This window comes from Tenrec ecaudatus, chromosome 8, assembly GCF_050624435.1.
Source record: "Tenrec ecaudatus isolate mTenEca1 chromosome 8, mTenEca1.hap1, whole genome shotgun sequence".
In the NCBI taxonomy this organism is placed as follows: domain Eukaryota; kingdom Metazoa; phylum Chordata; class Mammalia; order Afrosoricida; family Tenrecidae; genus Tenrec; species Tenrec ecaudatus.
The window spans coordinates 12018995-12040589 of NC_134537.1; the positions used below are offsets into that span (position 1 = coordinate 12018995).

The following is a 21595-nucleotide window of genomic DNA, read 5'->3' on the forward strand; positions in this document are numbered from 1 at the left end:
AAAGGCTTCTTAGAATGATATTTGTTTTAATAGCACACGTCCTATGCTATGTCTAGCTTTTACATGGTTATATAGGTTTTAGAGGATTTTTTTGTGCTTATACGGGCTTTATAGGAATTCACTTAATACTTTCTTAAGGGAATAAACCATAATATACTTAATGACTCTAGTATTTTACTACTAAAAAGTAGCATTGCAATAGGCCTCATTTTGCACAGACTAGTTTTTAAATGTATTATTAGCAGTGAGTCTTAAAAATTGGGTTTACTAGGTCAAAAATGTTAACTAAGTAAACATTTCAATGCATTAACAGTGCAGTGACAAATTACTTTTCAAAAGATTTGTACCAACTTACTCTGCCATCAGCAGGGTCTTCTGACAGCCCGTCATACCACGTTCTTGTCAACAGTACATTTTTTCTTCACAAACTCACTGGGTTAGAATATTTGCATTTCTTTAATTTCTAATGGATTTGGACAGTTTTTGATGCTAATTAGTTGTTAATTATGCTTGCACATCTTTGTCTACTTATCAGCCTCTGTGTTTTTCTTTCCTGATCAGTTTGTGTGAATTCTTTGTATAATTAAAATACAAACTGTTAGTCTGCTATTTTCCACCTGGCTTTTGAGATGTGCATGCTAATTTCTTAAGCTCACAGTGTTCCATATTTTGTTAAATAATCTCTGATGTGGTCATGATTTTTCTATTTCAGTATATTTATGGCTTTAATATTTCAGGAATCTATTGAATAATAAGTTGAATAAATAATAAGAGACCATTTATTGAGGTTGATATGACTCCTTTATTTTTTTAATCATTTTATTAGGGGCGCATACAACTCTTATCACAATCTATATATACATCAATTGTGTAAAGCACATTTGTACATTCATTGCCCTCATCATTCTCAAAACATTTACTCTCCACGTAAGCCCCTGGCATCAGCTCCTCATTTCCCCCCTCCCTGCTTTTGCCTCCCTCATGAACCCGTGATAATTTATAAATTATTATTGTGTCATATCTTGCACTGTCCGATGTCTCCCTTCCCCCACTTTTCTGTTGTCCATCCCCCAGGGAGGAGGCTATATGTAGATCCTTGTAATCGGTTCCCCCTTTCCAACCCACCCTCCCTGCACTCTCCCAGGATATGACTCCTTTATAAGACCCCTCAAAAGTATTGAAATACAATCATGTTATTCTGAGGACCTGGTGCACCTGACCCAGGCCATGCATTTTCAACCACTTCATCTGCATGTGAAAGTTGGATATCGTCTAAGGAAGACCAAAGAAGAGCCCATGCACTTGAATTAAGGTGCTGGCAAAGAATATGGGAAGTGCCATGAGGTGCCCAAAGAGCAAACACATCTGTCTTGGAACAAGTACAGCCAGATTGCTTGTTAGCAGCATGTCCTCTGGACATGCTAGGGCAGACAAGTCCCTCGAAAAAAGGCATCATTCTTGGTAAAACAGAGGGGCAGAGAAAATGCTTTCTAGATCTTTCTCTCAATCGAATCTAAATACCATTCTCCTACTTTGCTGAGAAAAGCTTCAGTATCCATGTACTAGTCATTTGGTTGAACCACTCCATCTTATTTCTTCATGTGAATGGAAATGGTCCGTCGTCTTCGAGATAGCGCGGCAGTGTTCTATATGTATTTAATTGGTGATAGTATGTTGGTGAGCTCTTAGGCTCTCACCAGCTCTTGGTTTGCTATTTGTGTAACACAGTTGAGGGCTGTTTGGGCTGGTGATTTTGGCTATTAATGATCCAGTGGCACTGCAGTGAATAGTGGCTGCAGGGTAGATGGATAAGGCTGGGCTAGGTACACATGGTGTGTATCTCCAGATGTGGGACAAGAGGGGAAAACTCAACAAAATGAAAGAGAGAGAAAGAGAACAGTAAAAAATTAAAAAGTGGTAAATGGTAAACCACAGAAAGAAAAAAGAGAACCGAATAACTGAAAAAGGAGGGAAGAGCAACAAGGGAAAGGAAGCAAAAACTGAAATACAAAAACAAAACTAGGGGTAGAGGAAGGAAAGAGGAGGCTCAGCTGGTGACTGAGGTCAGAAGGAATTCTTTTGGGTCAAAGGACAGCTGGGGACAGGGCAGCTGGTTATGGAAGGATTCCCCACCTTTCTGGAGGTGGCCCAAGTGCCAGCACTGCATGTTCTGCTCCTCTAAGAAGAGGGAGTTTATGCACCTCCACATACTGCGTGATGTAGCTGGCACCAGATCCACGAATACAAGGCTCTGGACGCAAGCAGAGCAGGGGTTGTGCATGGGAGTGCGGGCGTGGGAGTGTCACTCGGTGGGTGAGGGTGATGGCAGATCATACCTCTGGTCACCAAGAGGATGTGGAGAACAAAGATTTCCTCCTTTCTTGTCACAGTCTATCAATCTCCCAGGCCGCTGTCTGGATGGAAGGCTGGCTGCAAATTTCAAGATGGCAGCACCTTATCAGGCTAGCTAACAATTCCCTGGTGTCTCTTCTTGGCTGATGGAATTCATTTTCTTCACCTATTTGGCTTACTATCCACTACCCTAGTCTTTCTTCCGAGGACCAGGGTTCCAGGAATCTCATCTCTATCTGGTGGGCAGGTCTATGACGTGTTTGCTGCGCAGGGTCTATATAGCATGTTTCCCTAGTTTGCCTCTGAAAGTCCCTGCAAGTTTTGTTTTGTGTTAAGATGTTATAAGAAGTTATGGTAGATTGTGGAGGGATTCATTTGCTAAAAACCTTAACAATTTTTTCTTTGGTAATTTGCCTTTTGTTATTTAAAAAATTCTTCCAGATGTGTTGCTGTATCCACTCCCTCATGTGTAATTTTGCCCATACATTTTCTGTCTTTATTTTTGGGTGTGTGTCTAGTTTTGCCAAGGGCTTTGGTGATTGCTATATTTTCTAAGCTCTTCTCTTAAATTCAATTTTGAAACAGAATTTGTTTTTCCTTCTACCTTCTTTCTGTCTTACTTTCATTAGGACTTAATGTTCTTTAGGCTGTTAATTTAAATGTTTTCCTCGTTCCTTTTTTGTAAACAGTGAAAACATTGGTAAGGATCATATCGATGAGTACAAGTTTGGTGCTATCCCCTAAGTTTTACTAAGTAGCATTTCAATTTTTAATATTTTCTAAATATCTTTTGCACACCTGGTTTGCCTCTAACTTCTACTCATTTTTTGCAGAGTCAAATGTAAAGGAGATCGACATGTACGATTCCTAATATTATTTTCAGAAAATTCTAAATGTTACACTTCTTCTCCTGCATTAGTCCCCGCTGTGGATAGAGACAACTATCAGGTTCCCAGAAATTGGAAGAGACCCAGGCAGGCTCAGGTGGAGGCAAAAGCCTCGTGCTTCTAGGATGGTTGATCTGACATTTATGGTGTGGGGACAGCAATGGCCTGGATGCCCTGTCTTAACTTGAGGGACTTAGGCAGCGGGTCACAATGCCTTCACACCACAGGTGTGAACATCAGAGCTGGCCACAGGCGGTTTGTGTCTCCAGCATGGAAGGAGTTATTTGAGAACTTCCAGATCTTGGGGACACTGGTCAGGGGACGGACCGTGCCCGCAGGCTGGGGAATAAAAACAGCGTGACCAGGGTGGGGACTCCAGGAAAGAGGGGCCGGTGATCTGTGGAGACTTTCCTCTTGACTCTGGGTCATGCTGAGTTTTCATTATGCTTCTTTGCAAAGTGGTTTCTTTTGTTTTCTTATTTTCCTATAGCTTTAAAACATTTATTAAAAGATCTTTTCACTGGGGCTCTTACGGCTCTGATAACCATCCATCCGTCAATTGTATCAGCCACATTTGTACATAGGCTGCCATCATTATTTTCTGGACATTTACTTTCTATTGAGCCCTTGGTATCAGCTCCTCTTTTTTCCCTCCCTCCCCAACCTTGTGACCCCTTGATAAATTATTATTTTCATATCTTTAAAAAAATCATTTTCTTGGGGGCTTGTACAAGTCTTATCACAATCCATCCATCCATCCATTAGGTCAAGCTCATGTACACATTTGTTGCCATCCTTATTCTCAAAACATTTGCTTTCTGCTTGAGCCTTGGTATCTGCTCCTCATTTTTCCCCCTTCCTCCCCATCTCCCCTCCTTTGTGAACCCTTGATAATTTATAAATTATTATTATTTGGTCATGTATTACACTGTTCAGCATCTCCCTTCACCCACCTTTCTGTTGTTCGTCTCCCTGGAGGGTGTGTGTGTGGTGATGTGTCAATCATTGCGATGGGTTCCCCCTTCCTCCTCTCTTCTGTCCACCTTCTCCCTACCTTCCTGCTATCCCTCCTCTCATTCCTTGTCCTGAGCGATTATCTCTAATCTGTATCTCCGGTCCAGCCCTCAGTGAAAGGCAGGACTGGGGTCATGATAGTGGGGCGGGGGAAGGAGGAAGCCTCAGAAATCGGGTGAGGAATCTTGGCATTTCCTCATACTCCACCCTTTTCCTAGAGGAATGTGTTGAATCCCAGATGCCATTGCTTCTCTTTCAGTGGGCTCCAGCAATTACGGTTGGTACTTGAGGTGTTGGTCAGATATTAGAAATGACCCTTTCTCTGACCTCTGCAAGAAATGAGCAGATTCATCTGTCCTCGAGGACAACTCTCCCTCCTTGGTGGAGTCTTTGTAGGAACGGCCTCTGTCCATGGCTGGGGAGGGACTTGGAATATGTGTCTGTCCTTTCAGGAGGTCATGGGACACCTATGGGAACAGAAACCACGTGGACACTGTCACTAGAAGAAATGGCTGTCCTTTCAGAATGTTGGCCATTCTGTGTGAAGAGATGCTCCTCCCTGTCTACTGCAGCTTCCCTGGGCGCCTTTGTGATCAGGGGACAGAGCCAGGGAAGGGCCTGCTCCTGCAGCAGTGGTTTTCCCTGACCAGCATTTCTGTGAGATACAGTGAATTGTCTCTCCCCATGACGGGAAAGAGTGGCCTCACTGGAAGTTAATTTGCTCTAAGAATCAAAGGCCATCTTCACTACTAAAAGATCCATAAATTACAGCTCTCAAAGAAGAACTCTAGTCTGTAGGAAGCAAACAAGGTCAAGGCTGGGAGCAGGCCAGCAATGTTCCTTCTCCCCTGGTGGCATTTGGATGGGCAGAGGAGGCCTGAAGGTCGGGGTGGGCAGAGGCTGTTGAAAATGTTCTCCTGAAAGGAGCAATTAGTTCACAGGCTAGTGTCTCTTGCCTTTCCTTTTGTTGGAAAGCATATAACCGCCTCCCTGGGGGATGGACAACAGAAAAGTGGGTAAAGGGAGGCATTGGAAAGTGTAAGACATAATAATAATAACTTATAAATTATCAAGGGTTCATGAGGGAGGGAAGGCGGGGGGAGGGGGAAGGGATAAAAACGAGGAGCTGATACCAAGGGCTCAAGTAGAAAGCAAATGTTTTGAGAATGATGATGACAACAAATGTGCACATGTGCTTGACCCAATGGGTGTCTGGATGGATTGTGATAAGAGCTGTACCAGCCCCCAATGAAATAATTTTAAGAGGGAAAGAAAAGGAGCTTCACCCCTTTGTCCATAGGCCTATTCTTCAACAAGTCTAAAGACCGGGACTTGTCTGAGTGGCCTGCCTGTCTGAGCGCTAGTTGACTGGTTATCAGAATATTCAATACCACATTCAAATGGAAGAAGATATCATCCAGGTCAGAAAAGACAGATGGCTCATTGTTTTACTCATCACTTACCACCCTCTTTCTTGTTCCGAATGATGTGCTTTTAGGTATGTCTTCACGGGGATCTATATTTTTGAAGCTTTGATCAAAATATTGGCAAGAGGCTTTGTTCTGGATGAGTTTTCTTTCCTTCGAGATCCCTGGAACTGGCTGGACTCCATTGTCATCGCAACTGCGTAAGAACATTGAAGATATTTGTTGGGGAGACTCGGGATGGGGGGAACCCGTTTGCTTACCCACAGCTGAAGCATGGCCTCATGCTGCCTGTAGCTTTGAGTGCAGCATTGGGTGGTTAGTCCTGAACAGCACCTTGCAGCCAGTTGGCCTGAGGACTTCATGCACAAATCCATTTCTAGACCAACTTTTTCCTTCTCATTCTCCTAGCCATTCCCTCTCTGAATGCTGCCGTGTTGTAAACTCTCGTGTGACCACAGGAGAGCAAAATCTAGCCGTGGTTTTTACCGTCTTTCTTGTAACAATTGCTGCTTTAACAAAAATACCACAAAGAAATGGCTTTACGGAATGTGCATTTCCCCCCTCATAGTTCTGGATGCTAGCCATCCACACTCTGGGCCTGGCTCTTGGGGCAGGTTTTTCTTGGTCTATTTTAGCATCCAGTAGCTGCTGACAGTCTTTAGTGTTCCTTGGTAACTCTCCGCCCCTGTGTGCGTTTCTGTGTCTAGTTTGCTCATTTTATTACTCAGAAGTCATTAGAGTTAGGACCCACCTTACTCTAGTATCAGCTAATTAACATAACAAAGAATCTCCGATTACTAAACAGGGTACTCAACTAGCATGGAGTTGATTCTGACTCATATTAATGCCATAGAAATGCTCTTTAGGATTTCTGAGACCAAATCTTTATGGAAGGAGATCACTTTCATCTTTGGAAGGCCTGGTGGGTTTGAACAGTTGACCTTGTGGTTTGCAGCCTAGCTCTTAACCCATTGCACCACTAGGGAACCCTTATTTATAGGTACCAAAAAGAAAAAAAAATCCAGTATCATTGAGTTGATTTCCATTCATAGCTACCTTATAGAGAATTTCCAAGGCTGTAAATCTTTACAAGAGAAGGATAACTTCATCCTCCCAAGGGGACGGCAGATGGGGGTGAACTTCTGCCTCTGAAAACAGCACAGTTTAATGCTTACCTGACAGTGCCACTAGGGCTCTTTATTTGTAGGCATAGGGGTTAGGATTTCTACATAATTTGGAGAACACAATTCAATCTATAACATCCTTCTAAAGCTCACAGCCCAGAGAGGAAGATAAATGGTTAATGACCATTACGATATGCCCTGGTTATTAAGGACCCTGGTGGCAATTTGGGGTTGGAATTGGGTAACTAACCAAAGGGTCATCTGTTGAACTCACGAGCCAACCCAAGGGAGAAAACAGCCTGTCTGCTCATACCAACTGTCACTGAGTAAAAACTGACCCGATGAGAGTGAGGTTGATTGAGTTTTACGTTGACTGTATAACATGACCCTTCTGCTGAGTTGATTCTGACTCATAGTGACCTGGTGGCACAACAATTGAGCACTTGGTTCCACAACAAAAGGCTGGTAGTTTGAACCTGCCCAGTGGTCGGAGGAGAAAGACCTGGTAGATTTCTCCTGCAGACTGCAGCACGTGGCGAGAGCTAAGATAGGAGATGCGTACGGATTCAGCTGTCAGAATAAGTATGAGGAGTCAGAGTCAAAAAGTCTTTGGTTACTGCAAGGCTGCAAAGAGTTTCTCTCACGTTTTCTTCTGGAAGTTTTCTACTTTTGTCTCTTCTGTTCAAAACCATGGTCTGTTTGGGCTCAATGATTGGCTATGGTGTGAGGTAAGGACTGAAGCTTTCCCTGAAGAAGGGGCACCCATTTGGCATCTGAATGATGAGACAGTCAGCATGAGAGAGGGGAGAAGAGAGTTCTGGAAAGAAGGACGAGCATGCGTAATAGTCCAGCTACCTGTGCAAGAAAAGTAAACCTAACGCGACGAGATGTGGGGCAGACATTGTCTTAAACTCTCTGCATACATGTTTTCCTATTTAGTATTCACGAAAGCTCTCTCTGGGGTAGGTGCTATTAATTTCTGAGTTTTGCACCTGAGGTTCCGTGGCTGGGTGCTCTTGTTGAGATGGCAAGGGAGCAGGCTCTGAGCTGAGATCACTTCTGGGCTGAGCTGCCTAGTGACCATGGAGAGAGAGGCACATCGATGCTGGGAGCATGGTCACGAGTCAGTAATGTTTGGGTTGATGCCTGGGGTCCATGGATGAGCACACAGTCTGGAGTGTTTCACGAACTTCTCATCTAAGGATGAGCCAAGAGCAGGTTCCTATGCGATCCATCACACAGTGAGGACATTGCCAGGTCCTGAGGTTCAGGTGAGCCGGGGAAGGTGAGGTGGGGTGTTGCCTTGATGGTCCCAGGCTTCAGGACCTCCCTGGTGCCCTCTGTGGAGATGTGTGAGGCAGCTGCGGGACTGAGCAGGCCTCAGCTGTCCCTGTGCTCTGTCTTGCAGGTTTGTGTCCTATTGCCCAAAAACCAACATCAGCTTGTCCTCCTTGCGGACCTTTCGGGTGTTCAGAGCTTTGAAAGCAATTTCAGTGGTTTCAGGTAAGTCCCAGTAGCTCTCAACACTAGCTCATGACTGGAAAGAACATCTTTTCATATGTCAGTTGTTCAAGATATCGTCACCTAAGCCAAAAACACTCTGCTTTTCTCCTTTCTTTGACTTGTCAATGAATATTTATTGAGCACCTAATATGTCTAGGCATTGTGCTGGCCACCCACTTGGGATAGATCAGTGCACAGGATCCTGTCCTCATGGAGTTTACCTTCCAGGAGAGGGATGGGAAGACAGACCTTCATCACCAGCTATAATAAATATGTAAATTATGTTGTATGCTAGAAAGTGATATTTTCAATAGAAAAGGAAAATAAGTAGCATATGGGGTATTGTAAGTCCCAGGGGCTGGGGATACATGGTTGTACTTCTAAATAGAATGAAATGGTCATGGAGGGGGAGGCACGTGTCAACATATGACAAAGACTATTCTGGGCAATGGAAACAGGTAGGGAAAAGACTGAGGAATAGAGAGGATGCTGAAGCAGAGGCGGTGACATGCCAGGTGGTAGTGGTAACATTAAACAGCTCAAAGGGAGCCTTGCAGGAATGGGAGAATTTGGGCTTGACCACAAGAGAAATGATATCCATGCAAGAGATTGGACGCTACCTGACCTGACGCAAGCTTTGAAAAGCTGATGTCAAAGAGTCCGTGCAGAAAAAGAATGTTTGGAAACTGATCGTGGTAGCAATTGTACGTTCTACTTGATGTGACTGAACTTTGAAATGATTTATTCATGCAATCCCAACTACTACAACTACTACTAATAGAAAAACCACAAGTTAAACAGAAAAAGGAAGCTGGGTCCGGCAGTGGGATGGATACCTGGTTGTAGTAAGTGTGGAAGCAGGAAGGTCAAGTAGGAGGCATGGTGGCTGCTGAGGAAATGATCTGCTCAGACCTCCTGCTGTGGAGGGCCTAGTACACTGATGGCTCCACCTCAGTCCATCATGGCAAGGCCATGTGCAAACCCATTCCTGCTCGATTCTTCTAATGGAGAACTGTGCTTCAGAGGCTCTCTATACCCGATGGAGATGCTTCTATATCTGTACAGTCGACTGAGATGTTTCTACATCTGTACAGTCGACTGAGATGCTTCTACATCTGTACAGTCGACTGAGATGCTTCTACATCTGTACAGTCGACTGAGATGCTTCTACATCTGTACAGTCGACTGAGATGCTTCTATATCTGTACAGTCGACTGAGATGCTTCTACATCTGTACAGTCGACTGAGATGCTTCTATATCTGTACAGTCGACTGAGATGCTTCTATATCTGTACAGTCGACTGAGATGCTTCTACATCTGTACAGTTGACTGAGATGCTTCTACATCTGTACAGTCGACTGAGATGCTTCTATATCTGTACAGTCGACTGAGATGCTTCTATATCTGTACAGTCGACTGAGATGCTTCTACATCTGTACAGTCGACTGAGATGCTTCTATATCTGTACAGTCGACTGAGATGCTTCTACATCTGTACAGTTGACTGAGATGCTTCTACATCTGTACAGTCGACTGAGATGCTTCTATATCTGTACAGTCGACTGAGATGCTTCTACATCTGTACAGTTGACTGAGATGCTTCTACATCTGTACAGTTGACTGAGATGCTTCTATATCTGTACAGTCGACTGAGATGCTTCTATATCTGTACAGTCGACTGAGATGCTTCTACATCTGTACAGTTGACTGAGATGCTTCTACATCTGTACAGTCGACTGAGATGCTTCTACATCTGTACAGTTGACTGAGATGCTTCTACATCTGTACAGTCGACTGAGATGCTTCTACATCTGTACAGTTGACTGAGATGCTTCTACATCTGTACAGTTGACTGAGATGCTTCTACATCTGTACAGTCGACTGAGATGCTTCTATATCTGTACAGTCGACTGAGATGCTTCTACATCTGTACAGTCGACTGAGATGCTTCTATATCTGTACAGTCGACTGAGATGCTTCTATATCTGTACAGTCGACTGAGATGCTTCTATATCTGTACAGTTGACTGAGATGCTTCTGTATCTGTACTCTTGACTGAGACTCTTCCCATCCAATCTGTCTTTCCTTTCTCAGATGTCAGATCTGCCCTGCACTCCGAATTCTCTCCCTGCGGACTCCCATTCCTCCCCTCTTATTCTTCACAGTTGTTTCCTGAAGCAAATCCCATGCCCATCTAATCTCGTTTGGTTGTCAGCTTTTCAGAAACATCAAGCTGACAAAGGAGATCAATGTTGTCAACCTAACAAGAGGTGGCAGTGCTCTTAGATTAGGTGATGGGAGCAGAGTTGGTGGAAAACGGTCAGATTCGGTACATATTTGAAGGTAGAGAGCATAGGATTTCCCAATTATATTTTTGATGTAACCGAAAGAGAGGTGCCAAGAATGCCACCAAGGCTTTTGGCCTGAGTGACTGCCAAGCTTGAGTCATGATGAACTGAGATGGGGAGACCCAGAAAGGAGCAGGTTTGGGGAGAAGGAATCGAAGCTGGTTTGGGACATGTTGAATTTGAAGTGACTGTTCGACACCTCTGTGGAGTAACCGAGTAGACAATTGGAAACATGAGTCTAGAGCTCCCGGGGACAACCTGGAATGAATGGAGCCATCCATTTAGACATCATGAGCCTACGGAAGGTATGTGGAGTCATTAGACCTGATGAGATTACCCAGGCGTGGAGTGTAGATGGAGAAGAGAGGACACACTTGGGCTCTTCTGAGCACAAGGAAGGGAAGACTGTCTCACGGGGTAGTTGATCATTTTGATGACCACTTCAAAGGCACAGAGTTGGAATGAAAAAGCAGGCCATCAGAATTTTAGGCCTGATGGCTGTCTGGTCTTCCTTGCCCCTTGCCCCTTGTCTGTTGGTAGTGGTGAGTGTGTGGTGTCTCTCCAGCTTCTCATCCTCCTCAGGTCTCAAGGTCATCGCTGGGGCCTTGATTCGCTCGGTGAAGAAGCTTGTGGATGTAATGATTCTGACCTTCTTTTGCCTGAGTATCTTCGCCCTGGTGGGTCAGCAGCTTTTCATGGGCAATCTGAACCAGAGATGTGTCAGGGTGAACTGTACAAATGAAACGATTGCTAGAGATAAAGGTAAGTGCCTCATTGGGTTGACTTTGTTTATCCACACTCAGATGCTCTGCAGATCGGCAGAACAGTCTCCTGGGAGGAAGGGGTGGCCTCGTCATCTGTGGGTTTCCTTGGAGAAGGAAAAGCCCAAAGCCACACCCACATAGGGGCAGCTCTGTTGTCTTCCCATTTAGTGCTCTGTGTTTTGCAGAAGTCTCCTGAATGCCAAAAACTGGCCAAACGGAACCAGCAATGTCCCAGGTACTCCTTGTCAAGTAGTCTCTCCAAGTATCACTTATTTTCTATGTGCCACCCTCTCCACACTGGAGCCTAAAATCTCACATGGCTACACTTGGTTTGTGTGTGTGTTGATTTGTGAACTTCCCATTACCTTTACCTGTTGTGTTAGTCCGGGTCAACTAGAGAAACAAATCCAGGGAGACACTCATATGTGTATAAGAAAGAGCTTTATATCAAAGAGTAATTGTATATTAAGAAAACATCCCAGCCCAGGCCAGTTCAAACCCATAAGTCTGATATTAGCTCATATATCCGATACCAGTCTATAAATTCCCCTTCAAACTGACACAAAACATGCAATGACGCCAAATGCAGGAAGATCACAGGCCAGTGGGTAGAAATTCTCTTGGATCCAGTGGTGGTGGAAGAATCTCAGTGCTGGCATGGGTCTCCACGTGGTTCCCCAGCTCCAGGGTTCTGGCTCCATCAGCATAGCTCCACATGGCTTGTCAACAGGAATGTCCAGCAGAGGGTGTGTGTCTGGTCTCCAGTGAGCTGTTTATCTCCTTAGTGCCTCCAAATGAGGTCATCAAGCTGCGACCTGATTGACAGGTTAGACTCCACCCCTTCACTATGAATAGTCTCAAGTTGACAGCAGATTATGTAATTGCCACACCTGTGTGTGTCTACCCTCTCTGGGTGGTCCCTGGCTGGGCATTACCTATCAAAGAGTAGGTCAGTGGTGGTGGTGCTCACTGCCTCTCCCTCTCATCTCTCCCTTCCCCGGCCTGTTTCCTTTTCCCTTGCTCCTTCTAGAAGACTTAAAGTTCCGCTTTCAGCAACGACTTTGCCCCCAGGAGAGAATGTAGAACCCTTTTGGTCAAGCATGATCTGTCACGTGTGTGTCCTCTCCTTCCTGCAGTGCGTTTGTGTCTGAATGCATGACTTTCTTTTTCCCAGAGGGGTGCATTGAAAAGAAAAAAGGCTCGACGGAAGACAGGATGTGCAGCCTCTGGAATGATCCCAAGTAAGAGGTTTATACTCTCGAGGTGTCTCTCAAGTGGAGCACTTCCAGGCCCTTAGAAATGAACACAAAACGGTTTTTATCTGATGATTTGTGGAAGCAATGACGATCGCCCTCAAGCATTACTTATTGGTTTGAGTGTCTAAACAAGGGCTGGTGGTGGTGTTGAAGCTCTTGGCTGCTAACCGAAATGCCTGCAGTTTGACCTCACAAGCAGCTCCATGGGAGAAAGACATGGCAGTCTGCTTCTATGACTATTGGGTCCTGTTCTACTCTGTCCTATCGCATGGCGATGAGTCAGCGTGGACTTGACAGCAATGGTTCGGGGAACGCTAGTAATTGTGCATGATGACAGAGTCTGAAATATTTCAAGACTTACAAAAATGGCACACAGAGGCACCGAGAGCACACATTGGGGACATTGTGCCAATACATTTGCTCAATGCAGAATTCCCTCAAGCCTGCAATGTGGAAGCAATGCAATGTCCGGAAAACTCAGTAAAGCAAAGGGGACGGATAACAGAAACGTGAGTGAAGGGAGACAACGGAGAGTGTAAGACAGGGAACAACAATGATGATATATAATCAATCAGGGATTCGTGGGGGTGGGAGGGGAGAAAAAGGGGAGCTGATACTAAGGCTTCAAGTAGAAAGAAAATGTTTTGGAAATGATGATGGCAATGTATGCACAAATATGCTTGATACAATGGGTGTGTGGGATGTTGTAAGCGCTGTAAGAGCCCCCAATAAAATGATTAAAGAATTAACAAGCTCAATCAAGCAAAGAGCAATGAAATGCAGTGCGGTTTTGTGGGTTACTCTTCCCTCTTCTGGGATGTCAGGGCTCTTGGCCATGAAAGGGATTCAGGTCAGCGGAGATTCAAGTTTAGTTAATGTGCTGGGCACGCTGATGAAACAGACTCCGTCCATTCCCCAGTAACAAAGAGTAAGCGAAAGCTAACCATGTGCCAAGTTCGTGTCAGGCTTAAGAAATGCAGTTATGAACAAGGCAGCACCTGTCTGTTGAAACTGATGTCTTGATATAAGAAAGAAACTGAACTCATTGCCATCGGGTCAGCGACAAGTCACAGCAACCTTGTCGGACAGACTAGGCTTTCCAAGGCTGGGGTGTGTACAGAATGAGACTGTCCCATCTGCCTCTCGAGGACTGTCTGCTGAGTGCCAATTGCCAACCACTTGAATCGTCGCTGAGGCCTGACCTACACACCACCAGGGCTCTTGTTGAGAGGACATGCCAAGTAGATGCTGACGGGTCGGATGAGTGGTACAGGGGAGAACAGACATATAACAGGGACAGAACCATACTTCCGGACAAGCAGGGGACACATCTAAAACGTCACAGGTTCAGGATAGATCAGACTCACAAGGCATAATGTCTTGGTTTTGATGGGACACAGATGTATTGATATTAACGAGAGACCCAGAAGCTGCCAATATATACCTCTTTGACCCACATGGGGCATGCATGGCGACTGTGCACAAACTCCCAGCAGCCCTGGTCTCCAGCGGGTCTGTTAGGTGCCCTTTTCTCACAGAATCTGTGCTCCAGGAGCAAAGTGTTTGGTCTACGTGCCCTCCCCAAGCTCTAGCTGACCAACACCTAGCGCTTGGCATTCCACATTGGTCCTAGCTGAGCAATGCAGAAGGGTATGGCAGTCTAAGAAGGTCGACCCAAGAGCCTCTTCCCAGATTGGCCCTGGTCTGTTCCGAGACCAGGCTTGGTTTTCACCTTCTGTTCATTGCTCCCTTCCCTAAGGACTCAGTGACCAGGGACTTTACCGCTCAGATCTGAATGATGCAGAAGGAGTTTGAGTAGGTGGGGGAACTGGGAAAATCCTCTCAGCAAGATGGCCAGGATGACGAGCTGGAAGCAGGAGGCATGGTGTGCGTGGTGAGATGCCAAGTCTAGTTGGGCATGTAGGGGACAGGGCCAGACAGGAAGACTAGCGTTGACCCTACAGGGCCTAGTGACCCACCGAGCCCAGAATTTTCATCGCAATCATAGAGGAGATAGGAAATGTGGGCAGGTTTTGATGCAGGAGGATATCCTGGATCCATGACGTGTTTTAAAAGGTCCCTTTGAGTTGGACTTGGTGGTCGTGAGTGTGTCTGGCTGCGGCGTGGAGAATGGGTTGATGGGATCAGGAGATTGTGCAGGGGGCTTGGCCCACTCAGCGGGGAGTTAGGAACCTGGACAGAGACTGTGAAGGGAAAAGGAGGGAGGAAGGACTTTGTAGACTGGAGAAGGGTGTTGGTGTGTGTGTGTATGTGTGTGTATGCGCGCGCGCGCGCAGGCATGTGAGCATTGCCCACGAGAATGTGTCCCTCTTTTGTTGGTGGCCGGTGTGAGAAACAGATGACATCGTTTGCTGATGCGGGAAGATGGGAGGAGGAGGAGGAAGGAGCAGGAGGAAGAGACTTGATCGCCTAAATATGTGGATGAGAAGGAACACCCAGAGGGAGGAGGTTAGGGTGGGTTGGAGTCAGTGGAGAGGGGAAGGCTTAATATTCTTCTATTTTTTTTCCAAAACCATTCTATTGGGAGTTCATACAGACATATCCTTCCAAGGTTCGGGCACATTGAGCAGTGTTGAACAATAGCTACCACAGCCTGCTTCACAGGCTTCTCTTCTTCATGGTAACCAGGTCCCGAGGGAAAAGAAGCACAGTGGTTGATCCACAGCAGGCTCTTGGGGGGTAGTGACCCTGGACTTCAGAGGGTCATGTTGAGATTGGTGGGGAAGGCACACTAATGGCTGCCCTCCTGCTTGGTTACCCTAAAGCAAAGCTAACCCTCCATACCCACTCTCACTGCCATTGAGCCAGTTAGGACCAAGGCAGATCTGCCCCCATGGGTGACTGAGACTGCAACTTTTTATTTTAATCATTTTATTGAGGACTCATACAACTCTTATCACAATCCATACATCCATCCTCTGTCTGCCTTTGCTTTCCTATTTCTGAGGAGAAAAGCTTTCAAACCCCTGAATTCTATTTCTGGCCAAAATAGAAATCACCTGGGAAAGTCAAATAATGATATTAAAGATTCCCTAATTTTCTTAAAGGAAATTACTTTATGATGTGTTGCAGAAAAATGAGGAATGGGTCAGGATAGAGCCAAGAAAAATGTATCCCACCCAGGAGAGCCATGAACACACGTCACAGTGTTTCTCCATCAAAGTGATGGAGAACCTGGAGTGGGCTGAATGGTGATGAAGTGTGTTGGGAGAGAAGACCCAACTTGTTAATCAATAACTGTATCCTTACTCCATAAAGACCAACATTGTTAAACCAAATATCGGTATGAGCACAAGAACCCTATTTAGAAATGTGGAAGTAAAAGAGATAAATGTAGCTGAATTTTGGGGGTGTAAATGTTGGTTTGAAACCACAGGCTTCCCCCCAAGAGAAAGACAAGACTTTGGATGCCCATGAAGAGTGAGAGTCTGGGAAACCCAGAGAGACAGATCTGTTCTGCCCCATAAGGCTGCTGTGAGTCCCAATGGACCCCATGCCAATGAACTTGGAGCTTGGAGATGTTGCTTAGCATCCACGAGTGGCACAAATGGCTAGATGCTTGATTTCTTTTTAAATTCTTATGACTAAACATTTTATTGGGGGGCTCCTACATCTCTTCTAACAATCCATACATCCCTTGTATCAAACACATTTGTACATAGGTTGCCATCATCATTTCAAAACATTTCCTTTCTGCTTGGGCCCTTGGTATCAGCTCCTCTTTTCCCTTCCCTCTCCCACCCTCCCACCCTCAGGGACCCCTGATTAATTATTATTATTTTTATATCTTACACCTTCCACTGTCTCTCTTCGCCCACGTTTCTGTTGTTCGTCCCCCTGGGGTGGGGGACTTTTATATGTCGATCATTGTAGTTGGGTCTCCATTTCTCCCACCTGCCCCATACCCTCATGGTATCGCTACTCCCATTACTGTTCCTGAGGGGTTATCTGTTCAGCCTTCTGTGTGTCTGGAGCTCTTATCTGTACCAGTGTACATGCTCCAGTACACTGTACTGGATTTGTAAGGTAGAACTGGGGTCATGGGAGTGGGGTGGGGGAGGTGGTGGGGAGGAAACACGGAAGAACTAGACTGTAGTTAATAGAGGAGTGTTGTTTGTTCTATCGGTGCTATTCTGCACCCTGGCCGACTCCTTTCTTCCTTGTGACCCCGCTGTGAGGGAGTGTCCAATTGCCTACAGATGGACTTTGAGTCTCCTGTCCAACCCCATCATTTGCATCAAATGCTTGATTTCTAACTGTTCAAACGTACCCACCAGCACCTTGGGGCAAAGGCCTGGCATTCTACTTCTTGACAACTCTATGGCGTGTCACTGTACTCTGAAACACCAATGTCACTGTGCTTTGAGCTCAGCTTGACAGCCACTTGCTTTGAGGTTTTTTTTTTTTTTTTTTTTAAAGATCCTTTAGACAAGTGACTCTGGGAAGGTTGGTTTTCATTGGAGGTCATTTGGGGCCATGTGATATTTTAAAATGATTTATCTGCATCTACTTGTATAAAAAAGAATATGTATTTAGCAATCACTAAAGCACATGCCCTTACAATAGCCTATAAATCGACTGGCCAACATGTGCCGCGGTGTTAGGAGTGTAGACCAGTGCAAAGATAGTCAGTGTCCAGGTGTTTGTAAGAGCAAAAGACTGTTATCAAGGGAAACATAAATATTTATCATCAGCCAACCCACTCACTGAATCATAGGACTGGAAATCACAAAAGGAAAGAGTCTCTCCCATCGGGCTGATACAGAAGGAGCTTCATGTTAGAGTGCTCCATGAAAAAAGCCAGGGATGACCCCCATTTGCATGACAAGAAATATGTATTTACATATAAGCTTCCTTATTCATGGATGACATCTAGAAATTAACAAGCATCGCTGTTAACATGTTGACCCTAGGATGCAGACCTAGCGGGGGAGCGAATGAGAGAGACTTACTATGCACTGTTTTCCTTTTGTTGCTACACTCATTGTCCAGAAAGCAATGGCACTGAATTCTTCAAGGTGCTATTACTAGGCGCTGTTGGGTTAGTGCTGATCCACGGCAGCCCTATGCAGAACAGGAAGAAACACTGCCCGGTCCTACTCCAGCCTCACAATGGTTGTGTGTGAGCCCATTGTTGCAATCCCTGTGTCCACCGTTCCCATTCGATCTATTAGTATGAGTTTATCAATCAATCAGTCTTTGAAAAAGAGTCTTTGAGAGAGAGCCCACTCTAAGGGTTGGGCTGGAAGACTTGGTAGATGGGGAGGGCAGGGGTGAAGTGCTGCTTTAAACACTCTCCTTTCTTAAGGGTTCTGTTGAATGAGCCCAGGACCCTTTGAAGAACAAAAGGGAAGCCGGGCTGTGGAGAAAAATAATTCTTATTCTGGCTTCTTTTTCCCAATATCTAGCTCCTGCTCGGAACAATTTACATGCAAACACACCAAGCACAATCCTGACTATAATTATACAAATTTCGACAACTTTGCTTCGTCTCTACTTGCCATGTTCCGGCTGATGACCCAAGATTCCTGGGAGAGGCTTTATCAACAGGTTATCCACTCACCTGTCTCTTTGTTCTCTGTGACCTATCTTCTTGCTGCTGTTGTTTATGTGTCACCTGCTTTCTTTATGAGTTGAATTCTGTTCCCCACAAATACATGTTTTTGTATATCCCACCTGGAAATGTGATCCATTTGAGAATAGGGTTTTCTTCGTTATGCTAAGGAGGTCGTATCATTTAGTGGCTACATTTTAGCCAATGACTTTTGAGATATGAGTATAAAAAAAGAGCAGGTTAGGTGCAGAAGTGAGAAAGCAAGAAGAGAAGGGGGAAGATAGGAACCTGATCCCACCCCCCGCTCCGCCCTAACTCTTGGAGACCCTCTAGGACAGAGTAGAACTGCCCTTGTGAATTTCCAAGACTGTAACTCTTTACAGGAGTAAAGAGCTCTGTCTTTCTCCCGAGGTCAGTCTGGTGGTTTCGAACTGCTGTCCTTGCAGTTAGCAGCCAATGTGTCACCACTATGCCACCCAGGCTCCTTTCCCAAGGGACAGAGGGACAGTAACAGAAAAGGGACTAGGACCTTCCCCACACAGAGCGAGGAAGTCATTCCCAGCGCCAGAGTCTTGAATCCAGACTTCCAGTCTCCGAAACAATAAAACAATGATGTTCCTTTGGTTAAGTCACCCACTTGTGGTGTTTCTGCCACGACAGCACGGGAGAACTTCAGACATGGACCGTCTGTCCATCAGCCCCACCCCATAGTTGTACTATTGGATTCTGCTTTGGAAGTGCTGTTAGAGACCCCGAGAAATTGGCCAATGGGCTCTCTGGGAGCAAAGTGGGAAACACCAACAGTCTATCTTTATAGAAAGAATGCTTCTCTCTCGATTCCCTTTTGCCTGGAGTCCCACCATCAGAGCTTCCGTGTTCTTAAAACTTTGCTGCCCCTCTATCTTTAAAAAAAATTTTTTTAATGTGAAGATACTGGAGAAAGTAGTACGAGGTATAAGACTTCCATGTGGACCAGAGAGGGTGTCTCCTTACTGAGTGGGTACCAGGAGACCTGAGTGACTGTGGAGGCTACAGGCACTGCTGGGAGTGGCAGAGCAACCTTTCCGTCACAGCTGGGGGTTGTCCCACAGAGAGATCCAGAACTCGGGGGAAGAGCAATCTCTAGCTGCTGTGTCATCTGTGCCCGGATGATGGTCAGGCCTCTTCCTTGCAGACCCTGCACACCACCGGGTTCTACTCGGTCTTCTTTTTCGTGGTGGTCATCTTCCTGGGCTCGTTCTACCTGGTGAACTTAACCCTGGCCGTCGTCACCATGGCTTATGAGGAGCAGAACAGGAATGTTGCTGCTGAGACGGAGGCCAAGGAGAAGATGTTCCAGGAGGCCCAGCAACTGTTAAAGGAGGAGAAGGAGGTAGGCACTGCTGGGGTAAGACAGTGGAGGCTGCTCGGAGGTTGACCTCAGAGGCCGTGGGACCTCTGGGCTCATGGCTGCTGCTGAAGGCTGGCTCCAAGAGCTTTCTCTATGGGTGCTTGTCTGAGAACTTAAATCGCTAGCAGGCTGGCTGTGCCACCGTGTTTCCCCAAGGGGTCTAGGCACAGGACTCTGGGGAACAGGAAACGCTTGGGCTTGATTCTCTTCTTTGACATGGGGAAGCCTGAGCCTTCGAATCCAGTCCCTGGTGAGAGGAGAATCTTGCTTCTGCATCTGAGTCCAGGCTCCGCTCAGCTTGGTGGAAACCAGGGGTGTGTGTGTTCTGGATCTGTGTGCGGGCGGGTTTGGGGAAGCAATCACGTGGGCTCTAGAGATGGCAATCTTGGACGGTCTTTCCCTTCCTGCAATGGGTACTCTACTTGCAGGGCGTTCTAATGCCCGCTACCCACCCCACCCCCGCCCCCATCTCTGTACATTTTCCTAACTCAATGGTCAGATCTTCAGAGCAGGGACTCCGCTTCATCGTCCTTTCTGTTCCCCATAGGGATTTGTTCCCTCGTTCTTCAGACAAACCTTGAACTGAGGGCCTGGGACATAGCTGTGCCAGTGGCTCGGAGGTGGGATAGTGTCCCTACTACTTTCGAGGACCACAATCTCCACGAGAACGACGACAGCCAACAAGGGGACAGGTCCCTACCCTCGGATTAATAATGCCAAAGTCAGCATGTTTCACATTGCATGACAAGCCATCTACATGGCGCGATGATGCCACCAGAGAGAGGACGCCATGCTCGCCAAGGCCAGGGTGGTGGCAGCATTTTAGGGGCAGGCCTCACCTAGTCACCAATTGGTTTTTGTTTACCTTCTAAGGCTCTGGTTGCCATGGGAATTGACAGAAGTTCGCTGACGTCCCTGGAAGTCTCCTCTTTTTCTCCAAAGAAGAGGAAATTCTTTGGTAGCAAAAAAAGGAATTCCTTTATGAAAAAGTCTAGAAACGACCAGCCTTCGGGATCTGATTCAGATGAAGAATCCAAGAAAAAGGTAAGCCTCTGTCTAAGAGTTTGCCCCAGACAAGCTAGCTGGTTATTAAACGGGTAATCACCAGGGCAAGGAGGAAGCAGCATCGACGTGTCCTTCAGCCAGAGAGTGACGGGACCAGATTTAGCGTCAGCCTGGAGGATGCACTGAAGAGGCAGGACTGGAGGAGGATGAGAACGGAAGCAATCATGTTAGAGGGTTTCGCAATCATCTCCATGGGGTGTGGTAATGATTTCAGTGAGGTTCAGGGCAGTGGGGATGAAGAGAAACCCACAGAGGACGGGGTCTTCTATGAAGGTCTCACGCTCATGGCCACTGAGTCGATTTTGACTCCTCTCAATAGGATGGAGCAGACCTGCCCCTGGGGGTTCCTGAGCCTGTACATCTTTGTGGGAGTAGAAAGCCTCCCTTTTTTTCCTTGGGGCACATGGTGGTTTTGAACCGCTGACCTTACAGTTAGCCCAATGCGCAACCCTGCGTGCCATCAAGACCTCTTCTCTATAGAAGGCGAAGAGGGTGAAGGTAATGCAGGTTTAAGGCATGGAGTCCTTGGGTGGCATAAATGGTTAAGCCCTTGGTGACTATTCAAAAGGTTGGAGGTTCCAGCCCACCCAGACACTGCTCAGATGGTCTGCTTCTACAAGATTACAGCCTTGACAACTCTCAGAAGCAGCTCTGCTCTGGATGCCTGGACTCACTACCTGGCCGTCTGGACTCACCAACTAACAACAGAGGTTTAGCTCAGCTGATCCGGTGCAGGGTTGTTTTTTGGTAACAGGAAGGGAACATATTTTGGGAGATGAGGCAGTTCTGATTGACATATGCTACCAAGTAAGATTTCCTGGGAATCCATGCAGGGATATTGAGTAGACAGTTGAATATGTATAAATAAAACTCTTTTCATTTGTTTCTGA

The 21595-nt window shown here is 46.0% G+C and overlaps 1 protein-coding gene across 1 annotated transcript in view; it reads left to right on the plus strand.

The window, feature by feature from the left end:
- SCN11A (sodium voltage-gated channel alpha subunit 11) overlaps positions 1-21595 on the plus strand; it is an 88545-nt gene that overhangs the window by 8487 nt on the left and 58463 nt on the right. The window contains exons 4-10 of the mRNA XM_075555583.1: positions 5752-5880; positions 8213-8307; positions 11238-11417; positions 12594-12660; positions 18105-18246; positions 19425-19622; positions 20514-20684. Coding sequence (XP_075411698.1) covers positions 5752-5880; positions 8213-8307; positions 11238-11417; positions 12594-12660; positions 18105-18246; positions 19425-19622; positions 20514-20684 — 982 coding nt within the window. The remainder of the gene's footprint in view (positions 1-5751; positions 5881-8212; positions 8308-11237; positions 11418-12593; positions 12661-18104; positions 18247-19424; positions 19623-20513; positions 20685-21595) is intronic.